Genomic DNA, 12586 nt, shown 5'->3' on the forward strand with positions numbered 1-12586 from the left:
TTCAGAAAAAGGTTCATGTAACCTGGGACTGAATTGTTTTAGTATAAACTGCATGTGCTCAAGGGAAGCCTCTCCTTAATGCAGTCTTGTGGTGTTGGGCTTGTCTGCGGTACGTGAGTTAATATGACAGGGTGGGTTTTTGTTTGTTTCCTTGGTTGGCTCTAGGTTTTGTGTGTGTGTTTAATGATTTGCTTATCCAACTAATGGGAACATCCACTTGTAAGTTAGGCAGGATGCTAGCTGGCTGAGATCCTGGCCTCAGTGACATCTCGTGGCAGGGAGTTCTGCAAGTTAATTTTTCTTTGTAAGGTATTTATTTCCATCAGTGTTAAATTTTGTCACCTTTTTAGTTTTGCTGAATAGCATTTAATTAAAGTGCAGTTCTGCTTCAGGATGAAACAAGGAGCACTTGATTGAAATTTAAGTGCTGCTGTCTCTGTAATTCCATGCGTCCTGATGTTTGAGCCCCGATCCCCTGAACTCTGGCATCAGAGATCATATAGCTCTAATGCCCTGCAGATCACATGGTGGCTTTCACTTGTTCTTTTTTTCTTCCTTTCTTTTTTTTTTTTTAATATTTAGCTGCTTTACAGGGAGTATAAGTAAGTATAGTTGGCAAGAGCTACAGCTGTAGGAAAATCAAAATTTCAAAAGTTTTTTTCCCTTAGTTTCCAGCTTGCTTCAGATTCCCGTGGCAATTTTGATAGCTTGGCTTCAAGCCCACTTACACAGTGATTCATGGGGGGAGGAGAGAGCCAAGTGGAGCCGAGTGATATTTTGATCTGGGGGAGGGCCAGAGTATAGTATTTTAAACTGAGGAAACCATGCTGGGTCTAATGGTAGATATTATCTATTTCATAAAGTAAATCCATATTACTCTTTCCCTTGATGACTCTTCTGCCCACATATTTCTCTCATCAGAGCTGCAGCTGAATAATATATAACCTGGGGAAAGACGGCTAATAAAAAATGCAGTAGAAGCAGGCCATGTAGAACTTAAAAACTTTGGATTAGTGGAGTATCTGCCTCTGCAGTCCGGATACCGTAAACTACAGCTCTGAACACCATCCTTGCAAACTGCGTTTGGTCACTGTACAAATACCGTGTGCTTAACATACTAAGCCCTTTTTTTTCTTTCTTTTTTTCCCCTCCCCACCCTCTTCCCGGCTTTAGGTAACGTCCAGCATGGCAGCAGCACAGGGAAGGGAAGGAACCTCTCTGAAGCTTCCCCGGCTGTACTCCAGCCTTTCCTGGGACATAAAGGAAAAAGGGGCCTGGCTCATCCTGGTCTTCCTGCGCACGTGAGGAATGCTGTCCTGGCAGCTGCCCTCTTCCCGGAGTTCCTGAAGGAGCTGGCAGCTCTTGCGCAGGAACACTCCGTTTTATGTTACAAAATACTGGGGGATTTTGAGGATTATTATTAGGAGGGTTTTTAAACATGGTTTTAAAATGCTTTTGGAGTTCAGATTTTTTTTTTATATAATGCAAAGCTGCTTACAAAAGAAGGTTGTACTTCAATATTTCCTGAAAATACTTGATTTGGAGGGGGAAGAGAGAGGCAAAATGTCATTCCACATTACCATAGATTGGGTCTCATAATTTCCCTCTGTGCTACATAACTTATTTTAGAGATCCCTGATACTGTTCTTAATGCAGCTTCCGAGTTCTTCTTTATGCAGCTGCACTTCTTCAGTGTCACTGACTCCTGTTGAATTTCTGCAATAGGCACTCATAGGCTGGCTCAGAGGCAAATGTTTTAGCTTTTTCTGCTCCAGAAATATTCTTTTCAAAAGCCTGTCTGATGATGGTTTGTCTGGAAAAACGTTGCTCCATGGACAAAGTTTGGGGTAAAATCTGCACGAGATCCCTTTCTATGAGGGGCTGTGCTTCTCCATGTCTCTGCCCTCCTCCCCCCTTCCTCTCCTTCTCCCTGAGACGGGGTTCTTACCAGTCCACCTCCGAAAAGCCCTCTCTGACTGGTGGCTCAGGTTTGTGAATTCAAGTGATCTTATGTGTGTGAAACCCGTGACTAGCCGAAAGCAGGTGCCGGACCCTACACATACCGTGTTGCCTTATGTTGCAGACAGATCTGCAGCTATCAGCTGTTGGTCTTTGAAGTCAAATGAACTGTGTAAGTGGATGTGGATTGCAGACTGCCTGGAATTTTCCTTGCAGTTTCTCAGCATTCTTTGATAACTGCTGCATTGCTACCTAAACTCTCAAGCATGCCTTATTTAGTAAGATTTGCACAAAGTACAAAACAAAACGTGTCTATGCAAGTGGTGATTAATTTGTAGTTTGTTTTTATGCTTATTTTAATAAGCTAAGGAAAGGTATTCAATATCTTTCAGTAGTATTAAAAGGACAGCAGGCTGGTTTTGTCCTTTTTTTAATGAAAAAGGTTGGCTTGCTCCTGAAAGCTGTTCTGTTTTATTGTTCATTTTTTTTGGTTAAGGGAAAGTTGAATACTGTTTGTTTACTTTTAATTTAGGTGTTGACTTTTCCTAATATTGCACTTTCGGGATAGCGAGGGGAGGACCAGGCTATTCACCAGCTGCAGAAAAGGAAGCGGTAACAGGGAAAGCTGTCTGCTGGTGACTAACTGCTCGAGAAAATTCTCTTCCGTGAGTAATGGGCTTCATTAGAAGAACCCAAGCATGATGAATTGGTGCATCACCACTGCATTCCATCTTATCTCAGTAGCATAATTGTGCTTCCACTCTGCTCTAGCTGGCTACATAAGGGGGTGTTTAGCTCAAGAAAGCCTTAAACCCCCTTTTTCCAGGAACGAAACTTAACAGCCTCTCCAGAAAACTTGAAGAACCAGAAATCGGAAATAACACTTGTGTGTGTTGGTTCTGCTCACTGTAATTCCGTAATACTGGGATACTTCAGTCAATCACACCCCAATTTCCATACACACCTTCTCAGAGATTGCTTGGGGAAAGCTTATGGTAGTAAGAACACTTGGTTAAAAACAAAACCACCCCAGAAGAGTGTAATTAATTACAGATCAATTCTTGTGGACCTTGCTGTGCAATTTAAGCTCCTAAATCCTTTAGATGCTTGTGAAAAAATTGTACCTTTCATCTACAACTGTGAGAAGCATTCATTGTCAGACTGCTGGAGGCAATTCTAATGAAAAAAATCCCAAAGTGTACCTCTAACAAAATCACCTCAAGAATTTCTCTGGGTCTGTCTTTGCTTGTTTGCTGTACAGTCTTCACTTCGACCGTGGCTGGGGGCCATGTTGCTTCCTGGCTGATTCTCTGGTTTGCTTTCACTTCTAACTTGTCTATTTTTTTTTAAGCACCATTGCATTGCCATCCTGTAAATCACCTTCTGACCTCCACGTGGCCCTGTTTCACTTCACAAGCTTCTGTGGAAGCTGAAGTCAAAGCTGTGTTCTTTTTTTTTTTTTTCTTAAATCTCAGTTATCCAGGCTTGGGAGAGCTCTTCCCTTCTTTCTTTTTTTCCCCTGCATTGCTGTTGTGAATGAGAGATGAGCTAATTAAGATACTTTATGTCATCCTGGGAAATAGTGGGCTCTTCCTCCGTTCCTGCTATTACCCGAAGTGCTGTCTTTCACGCTGTACTCACACTGTCTTTCATGCAGGCCGGGCCTGAAGGAGTTCTGTGGCATTGTGTGGAGTGTTTCAGCATTGTGGGTGTAGGGCAGGGCGTGCTGTGCTCCTCGCCTCTTCAGGTAGGAACTTTGTGAGCAAAAGAAAAAGACCTGAATAAACGTGATCAGCTCACTTCTAGTGGTTCAGAATCATGTGCTAGATTGCAAAAGTAATCCAATTGTTTTTTAAAGGAGGATTCCTTAAAAAAAAAAAAAAAAGAAAAGGAAAATCAATTCTGCAGACAGACGCTCAAGGCAGCGAGCTTACTCTGTGAACCCTCCCTTCCCTTGTTTTTATTCTGAAACAACAATCTTTGTTCGCTGGGTAGGAGCGATTTCTTTTGAGATTGTTATTTTAACTGGTGTTTTCAACAAACCTGCAAAGTCACGGCAGTGTTAATCTCAGCAGGGCTATTAAGCTACATGGGGATTTTAAAATTTGGACTGCTCAAAAAAGCACCTGTAAATTTGAGAGAGGGGAGGATTTTCCCTCCTGGAAGAGGATAAAGTCAGCTGCAGGAAGATAAAGACAGCCGTTGGAGTGATGTGGAGGACATCTTGCTGAAAGGTCACAACTGTTTGTACACAGTGTCCCCTTGTAAGAGGGAAACCTACCTGTCAGCTCCCCAAAAGGGAGAGCTGGATGAGTGTAGTGACCCTGGCTCAGGACCATAAAAATGACCACTGCATGTGTAACGTTGTATTTCTTGGTTCCTGAGCGGAGTGGGGCTTGCAGCTATGACTCAGCTGTGACAGAAGCATAATGTCAGCACCCAGTGAAAAAATATTGGCAGGAATTACATCTTCCTGTCTTCAAAATGCAGAACCTGTGATTTATCTTGAAAATGTTGATCCTTAGAGATGAATCACCTTTTTGTGCGTAAGTTCTTCAGCTAAATGCTTGTTTAATAAGCTCCTTCCCTCCAGTTAGATAATGTATTATCCCGTCTCTCACCAACGAGACATCTTTTTTTTCAAAACAACAAAAAAAATTAATAAATTATGCCTCTGGTCTCTGCAGTCCAGCCGGTACACCACTGGAGGACACAGTGTTATGTTGCTCTTTCCAGGAGGGAGGCGTTCCACGATCCAGATCTCCCCACGCTCACGTGTGTGTCGCTGGAGTAGTCCCCTTCTGCACGTTGTCTCAGCATCGGTCATGAATGAAGTGCCCTGGGGTTGGCAGATCTATTCTAAAACCTGTAGGTGGTGGCTCAGTGATACCAAAGCTAATTTCCAGTCTCCTGTTATACATTTCAAACTGTGAGTGCCACATTTTCAATGATGCAGCCTTTCAGTGTGGTTTTAAGCTGTTCTGCTCTAGCAAGGAATCTTTCCTGCTCTTTGAACCTGCTATTTTCTTGCAACCTGCCTATAAGGTGAGCACTTTGTGTCTTAAAACAGCTGCAGTCATTGTCTTCTACCTTTGACCCATTTTGGATGCCCTGTAGTTTAGGCTCAGCACACACGCACATTTCCTATTGGGCTGCTGTACTCAGCAGCTTTCATTCAAGACAGCATCACCCTTTGTATGTGCTGATCTCTGAACACACACATCAGTTGCAATTCGTGTGCTGTGTTGTTGGCCCTGCTTAAATTTCGCTTTCCCCTATGTGCTGTAAAGGAAAATCTGGGATTTTAAAGGAGACCGAGGTGTTGATTGGCGTTGCAGTTCCAGATGTGAAAGATGCACTGCCGTGTTTGTGCGGGTAACGGCGGGGCCTCCTGCACTTGCCTTTCAGACTCGATCTGCTGTTTTTACCAAGGCTGGTAAATTTCCTGGAATGGAAGAAAACCCCAGAGATTGGGGGTGGACTGGAGACATGGGCAGGAGCCTCGCTTTTGAATGGGAACAGAACTGGCAGGCAGTAAGGCTGAGCGGTGCTTCTGCCACCAGCACAACTCTAATTGCTCTTTGGCCCAGGCACGATGCCTGAGTGGTCTGCACGCTCCTTCTGAGAAAAACATTTGCAAACAAACTTACTGCATCCTGCCGAGTCCAAGGATTTAGGTTCAAGAGGTTAAGTCCTATTTACCAAGAGAAGCGGACCATCTAGCACAGCGTACAGGCATTCGCTCCCCTTTTGTGTGCTGTGCTTATGCCTCGCAGAAGGCTTCATGCTTCAGGAAGGTTTTTCAGCTCCTCTAGGAAGCTCTAAAATCTCAGGGTTGAGAGGAAAAGGATGGGAGCTGTGTGATTTGGCGCAGTGAAATTATGTCATTGTATCACTTAAATTTGTAGCCACAGCTCCTGTTTGAGGGCAGCTTGATTTAATAAGCAATTTACTGTGCTGTATTTACTGAAATTGCTATGTCATGCCTGCAGTTTTTATGACAGCTCCTATTAAGTTCGTAACATTTAAACTGCACCTGCAGTTACGAGAGAATACTGGCGTTTTCTTCTTTCTTTTCTTTTGACTCTGATGCCTCTGGCACAGTACAGTAACGTTGCTGCTGTGTGTAGATCTGATCTAGCTAATTACAGTATGTTCCTCTTGCACGTTTTGAAGATTCCCAGCAGAAACAGGGTACCTGACACTCAGGCTGCGCAGGCTAATGAGCAAACCCAAGGTAAAACAGCGCAGATTAGCAGGGGGCACTTGCATCTGTGTGAAATGCAGCAAAAATTTACATTTGTGTTGTCCTCACTTAACAGGGACCAGGAAGAAAAAACTTGTGGCAAACTTGAAAAAATGGATCTGACAGTATCCTATGGTAACTGTCCAGTTGGGTAGCGCTGCCCAGTAATGTTTTGGACCAGAACTGTGTGAAGGAGGGTAAAAATTGCTCCTTGTTAGTGTGGTGTCAGATTTGCATAACTAGGTATTCAGATAATAGGACAGCAGTGCCAGCTGTCAGGCCGAAGGCAGCCAGAGAACGAAGCGCTACTTCGGTGACTTTGTTAGCTGTGAAAGCCCGACTCTGAGTAAATGTACTTAATTTTTCAGGGGCCCCCAGCTTTTCTGAACACGTTGTGGCCCTGCATCAACGTGCTTCATTTGTTACATGCCCAGTTGGAAGCCTCTTATTTATGAATAGGAGCATTACTTGTATTCTTAAATGTGTAGGTACTTAGAGTGGCGTTTTGTTGCTGACTGTGCAAATCTTCTTTTTGTTCATTGATTATAATGGTTCTTGTGTGGCAGCTGGATTAAATTAAGACTGAAGTCTCTGGGCTTAAAGCCCTGATGGAACTTTTGTGCAAAGGCTGCAGTTCTCAACCAAATAACTTTCTCTGGCGCTTCGGCAGAATGCCTGCATACAATTAGGTATTGTGGCCTGAATACCTGCAACCTTCCAGTTCCGACGAAGCCAATTCCATAGCAGCTGTATTTTATTGCAGTCTGCTTCAAAAGTAACTAGCTTGGATTCGGACCAAAAAAATAACGAGTTAAATCCAGGACAGCTAAACTGCGTTTGGCTGAGCGCTGCTGCGGCAGCTTGGCCAGGGCCCGGACAAAATGCCATCCTGCCCGTCCTCTGAGGGCAGGGAGCGGTGCTGGCTCCTGCCACTCCCTGCTGCACCTTGAGCCGAGGCCTTGTGCTGCTCCAGGTGCTTCCCCGTGTCCAGGCACCGCTTAGCGTCGGTCTTAAAACTCCAGCGTGGTAACAGTGGTGTCTGAGCGCCTCTAAGACCAGTCTGAAACTAAAGGCTTTAGGAATGAGGAGGCAAAATGCAACTTGCTGGTGGTTATGCCAGCTTTGTGGGTGTTCCTGCTTGAGGTAATTGAAGCTGTGGTTGGTGTGGCAGTGTCAGGAGAGCTCTTGCTTCAGGCTTATGTATAATGGCTGTGAGTGGAGGGAGCACTCCCTGGGGTGAAACTTTTGGAAGGACAGGAGGGTAAGGGCCCCTCTCCACCTGTACATCCAAACAACCCTGTAACACCTGAAGGCCCCACAGAAGATCTGGGGGCTGGGACTAAGTGCCTGTGAGGGCTGGCCTGGCACTCAGTAGGACCACACACAGCTGCATTGCCCCCTGAACTGAACTTGCATCCCTCTTGTCTTGTGGCAGCAGCCGGGCACTTCCGCTGCCCACTGAAGCTCTGCTGTAGTGCAGTTAAATTTAGGCTGTACAGCCAGAAATCGTGTGTTGGAGCACAGTCAGAAAAGGAGGAGCATTCCTGGTGGCACTGTGTTCCTGCTGCAGTGACCCCTAATTACTGGTCTGGCTCGGCCCAGAGACTCTTCTGCTTGGAGTTTAAATTTACCATCACGATGGGCAGAAAAACGCACAGCAAATCACAGGCCTTGACAACTTAGGACTTGGGATTTTATTGCCTTCCTCACACTGTGTAGCAGCATCATTCGCTCTTTCTCTGTGTTTTATATGAAAGTTTGCCACGTCTTGCAGAGGAGCAGGAAAGAGATTTGCACCAACCAGCCAGCCCAGTGCAAGCAAGCTCCTGAGTGTCCGGAGGGATAAATCTTGACCTCCTGTCCGTGGCAGCTTGGTTTTATGTGCCTGTTGTGTGAAGCATAATATAACAAACTTTGGGGTGTTTGTAAACAGCATTGCAAGGAAGATGCAGGCAATGAGGGCAAAAAGACCAGCGCACTGTTCTGCCTTCTACCCTGAGCAGTTTGAGAAGAGAGAGTTGAGGGAAAACCTAACTTGCTTAAGGGAAGAAAAGCCACTCTACATGTCAAGCATACACACAGGGCCATCAATTACTGAGAAGGTGCTGCTGAGGTCAGTGATTGTGAGAGTGTGTAGGTAGAGGGGTGCTCAGAACAGAAACGAGAACATTGCAGTGTGCTGACGCCATGCCACAGAGTGGAGAGGGGCTGCAGTGAAAGTGCAGTGTGAATACTCTAGCTGTAAATTTTTAGTTAAGGCTCCTATCATATGCTTCTATTTTTAACACAGTTAAAATTAAACTCTGCAGCCAAGGCTGAGTGCTAGAAATTCTTTCTTCGCTACTTCAGCTTTGCCAGCATCTTTTTTGTCAACTTTCTTCTCCTCTTGCACAGCCCTGGGTACGGGATACCTCAGCTATAGGGGACGGTAAGTATCATCTCTCCGCCTCAGGGGTGACCTCCTAGAGGACTTTCATCAGCGGTTAGATGAGCTTGTCATGACAGTGTCTGGTGTCAGCTTTTAATTTGCGAGCATTTTCCTCGTCCCTCTGTTCATGGACGGCTACTGCTGAAAATCTGCACGAACCTGTCCTTAACTCACCCTGCCTGGTGCTGCTGCACAGATGGCACCTGCACTCGGTAGCTCAGGGAGCCCTGCTGTGGCTGTGCAAGGCTTACCAGTTAGGGGCAAAGCCCCCACCTTAATTCTCAAGTTGAGTTCCTAGCCTTGATACAACTGTGTTTAAAACAGCCTCTGAACACTTCATCGCCAGGTTCTGCATTTTATCTTTCTGGACCTACCTGTCCTCTGGTTTTGGGGGTGATTGCTTTTTATTATTATTATTTATGTAGTCTTTGCAATAGCCGATACAGAATTCTGTAAGGCTACTTCTGTCTTTTTATGTGCTTTGCAGAGTATTGCTATACAAAGCTAAGCCAAAGTTGCTCTTGTGCTCAGTATGAAGTTTACTTCTGGGATGTTTAGAATTTGCCTTTAGCTCCATTTAGGACACAGTGAGGTGGTATGAATTTTGGTTGTATGGGTTTGCTCAGGATGGCATGGCGTGACTGACGAGCCCTTTACCGCAGGCTGCCGTAGTCAGAACCACGTGAGCTGGCCACGCTGAGCGTTCTTACCTCTGGTTCCTGCTGCCAGCTCAGACTGCTTCGAAGCTGATAGCTGCTATCTCCACAAATGTAAAAAAGATCCATCATCTTGAACTCCTCTGACTCAAAAACACTTCTCTTCCTATCATAAAGAAATTTACATTTTGTGTGTGTCTGCAGAAGACTTGTTTAAAAATTCAACAAGTGACTGGTTCTTAATATAGTTCAAAATTTATAGGCTGTGGCTGATCTTTACCTTCCCTCAAAGAGAGAGAATATTAAAATTATCCCTTTCTGTCTTACTAGTTATCCATTGTGGCTGGCAGGTGGAAGTGAAAAATAGGTTGAGACTTAAAGTAAATCCAATTCAAGATCTAATGCTGTACTCATATAGAACTTGGCTCATGATTTTTAACAGATTTTGTACTCTATTAGCAAAGTCTAGTTATTTAGGAAAAGAGTGGCTATTGAGTTAACTATTGAAAAGAAAGACATTTACCAGCAGTAGCCATGCTACAGTAGTGGAGCGCCTTCCCTCTCTTAAATACAGCGTAATTGTTACTGTCCCAAATACGGTGTTGTGCTTCTCAACTCTTTATTTATTTTTCAAGAGACACCCACTACTATAGAGGATAAACTCAGCACAACAGCATCAAGCTGTGCAACAAAAAGCATTAACCTTGGAGGACAACCTTTTGGAAACAATTGTGTTTTTTACACCCAGGAGTACCTTTAAATTAGGATTTGAGATTTCACACAGAAGCCCTTGTGCCTTTTGGGTTCTTCTGCCATGGCAGGAGTTGAACAGACCTCCAGTTCTAAAATGTAAAGTTTGCTGTATAGTCTAAACCTTGTATTAACTGAAAGCTTACACCACTGTGTAAGAGAAAATGGTACTTCTTGCTCATGCTATGAAAACATAGTAAAAACCTTTGTGTGACTGTCAGGCTACAAGAAAATCCTGGTTTTGTGTTTTTGTAAGGGTCATGGTTTTTGATTGCAACCATGTTACTGCTTTTTGTCAGCTGTATGACTTTTTAACTGTAAAGTTATTTTTATGTGAATTCTGGGTATACATTTTATTCATTAAATGTATTTGAAAGCTGTGTTTTTTGTTTGTCTTCTAATTCAGAGTTCAAAGGTGAACCATGGGCCAATTTGTACAGAAATCTCCTTGAGACAAACGTTAGCGCTGACACTCATGAGAATTAACTGCCATCAACCTAGCCTGAACTAGCGTTGCAAACACCTTTGCAAAAAGTGACTAAAAGCCTGGAGTATACATGCTACATGTCTTCTGTGGCAACATGTGCCTGGGGGGCACCTCTCCAAGAGCAATTCTGACGAAGCATCTCTGGGGTTGGAGGTAAATGTGGTCTTTAAAACGTACCATTGAGCAGCCTCCAAAAGGGATGTAAGAACTCCAAAGAGTCCCCTGGTGCTAAATGGAATTTCTTGCCCTCCTAGCTGTAAATTTGAATGGCTGCCCCTAGTTGGGTCTCTTGTTAATGGCTCGATCAGCTAAAGGATTTAAATATGTCAATGAGTTGGGAAGGGGAACTTAACTGTAGGACCCTGGACTTCAGTGGACTTCAGGATTTTTTCCTTGTCCCATACCTAAGAAACCAGGAAGAATGAGCGCAGTGGCACTTTTTTTTAATTCCCTCTTCTGCTAGGCATGCAGGCACATGCGGCCATTCTTCATTAGTGCTAGGTGTTTTGATTGTATCTACTAGTGTGCTCCCACTAACTCACAATGGGTTCTTAGTATGTACCACCAGATTTACGCATTCAAGAGCTGCGAATTGCCCATCTCCAGAAGCTGGAAGAGCTCAGTTTACACTTGCTTTATTACAAAACTAACGAATACAACTTACGCTCTGTATACTCACAAACTTTTCTGGGAACTTGTTCCCCGTGGCTGTATGTAAATTACATTTCTGAATGCCCCACCAAAATGGAGGACATGTAAACAACTCCATCGTCGTCTGTTGAGGTGGTCTTTCACTCATCTGCCTTTGGCTGATGCAGCTGGGAAGGCAAGAAAGTAATGCTCCTTGCAGCAGAACCGACCTGAGGCACGTAATGCTGCCACACAAGGAGGCACTACAGTTCATCAGCAGTGAACCACACAGGACGAAGTGTGTCTTCTGTAGACAGTTGTGCAATTTTCCCTTGTGGCTACTCTGACAGCTTCTTCTCTAATATTTGCTTCACCAGAACAGGATTGGATCGGCCTTGGGTTGCTCTTTGAACCAGTCCAATTAACTTATTTACGACTTTTTGATTTCCTGCTTTTATCGCCATAACCTTTAAAAAGAACAGATAAACACCATTGTTACTGGAAAACAGCATCTTCACTCATTCCCTGCCAAAATATGAATATTTTTGTCCTTTAAGACAAAATCTAAGGTTTGTCCTTTGTCCAGCATGGTTGAACACTATATTTTGGGGCTAAGTTGTTATTTATAAAAGCTGCCTTCAGCTTTGCAATAAGTTCCTGCTCTGCTCCCCTGAGAAAACAGCAAGTCTCTACAGCAGCAGGGCCTTACAACTAATAGAAAGATTTGTTCTTATTGAAAAAGCCAGAGAACATTTTTGGATGTAAACAAGGTCTGCAACTCGAACAGTGACTTCCTGGAAAACAGCAAGAAAAATGAGATGATAGGCTGCTTTCTGCTAATAGGCTCTATCTTACGTTTTCTTCAACATACTGGTCAGGTATAATAATTTGCATCGAATCACAATCTAGTTGATATTTGTGAGGTCCTCCAAGAGCAGACTCAGGTGGTTTGGTAACAGCATGTTGTTTCCTTTAAGCAAGGAATCCTTTACAAAAAGCAAATATGGCCTCCTGTCAGGGAGGTGGGTTTCGGTGCACAATTACCTGCAAAATATCAGGGCCATGTTTAAAACTTAAGTAAAGAAGCTGTGGAAAAAAGCATTGAAAAAATTACTTTTGGACATTTCTAAGCGATATGCTACTGCTGAAACACAAGCTTCTGGTCTTCATACTGTTTGAGTGGCAGGAAGACATTCCTTACATTGTCAGAATTACTGGGCAAACCATGATAGCTTCAATTAACCAGGATGCTGTATTTACAGACATTAAGGGAAGGATGGCTAACATATGAACCACCAACTGTGACAATGCTGAGCGCAAATGCAAATACTGCTGCTCATTAGGGTATCTGAATTATTGGCAGGCTAAAGTCTTCATGGTGTCGTCACAGTATGGAAAGGACTCATTACGCCTTCCATGCTAGGAATTCC

General features: G+C 43.9%; 2 protein-coding genes across 10 annotated transcripts in view; one reads left to right on the top strand and one right to left on the bottom strand.

Annotated features, from left to right (window-relative positions):
* Positions 1-10419, top strand: part of FHIP1A (FHF complex subunit HOOK interacting protein 1A) — a 94831-nt gene extending 84412 nt beyond the window's left edge. For all 9 annotated transcript variants that reach the window (XM_068680943.1, XM_068680940.1, XM_068680948.1 and 6 more), the window contains one exon: positions 1174-10419. In XM_068680943.1, the coding sequence (XP_068537044.1) occupies positions 1174-1424 (251 nt within the window). In that variant the 3' untranslated portion in view covers positions 1425-10419. The remainder of the gene's footprint in view (positions 1-1173) is intronic.
* Positions 10420-11145: 726 nt separating this feature from the next.
* Positions 11146-12586, bottom strand: part of GATB (glutamyl-tRNA amidotransferase subunit B) — a 43250-nt gene continuing 41809 nt past the window's right edge. The window contains exon 13 of the mRNA XM_068680952.1: positions 11146-11623. Within this exon, the coding sequence (XP_068537053.1) occupies positions 11495-11623 (129 nt within the window). The 3' untranslated portion in view covers positions 11146-11494. The remainder of the gene's footprint in view (positions 11624-12586) is intronic.

Source organism: Anas acuta, chromosome 4, assembly GCF_963932015.1.
Source record: "Anas acuta chromosome 4, bAnaAcu1.1, whole genome shotgun sequence".
Lineage (NCBI taxonomy): Eukaryota > Metazoa > Chordata > Aves > Anseriformes > Anatidae > Anas > Anas acuta.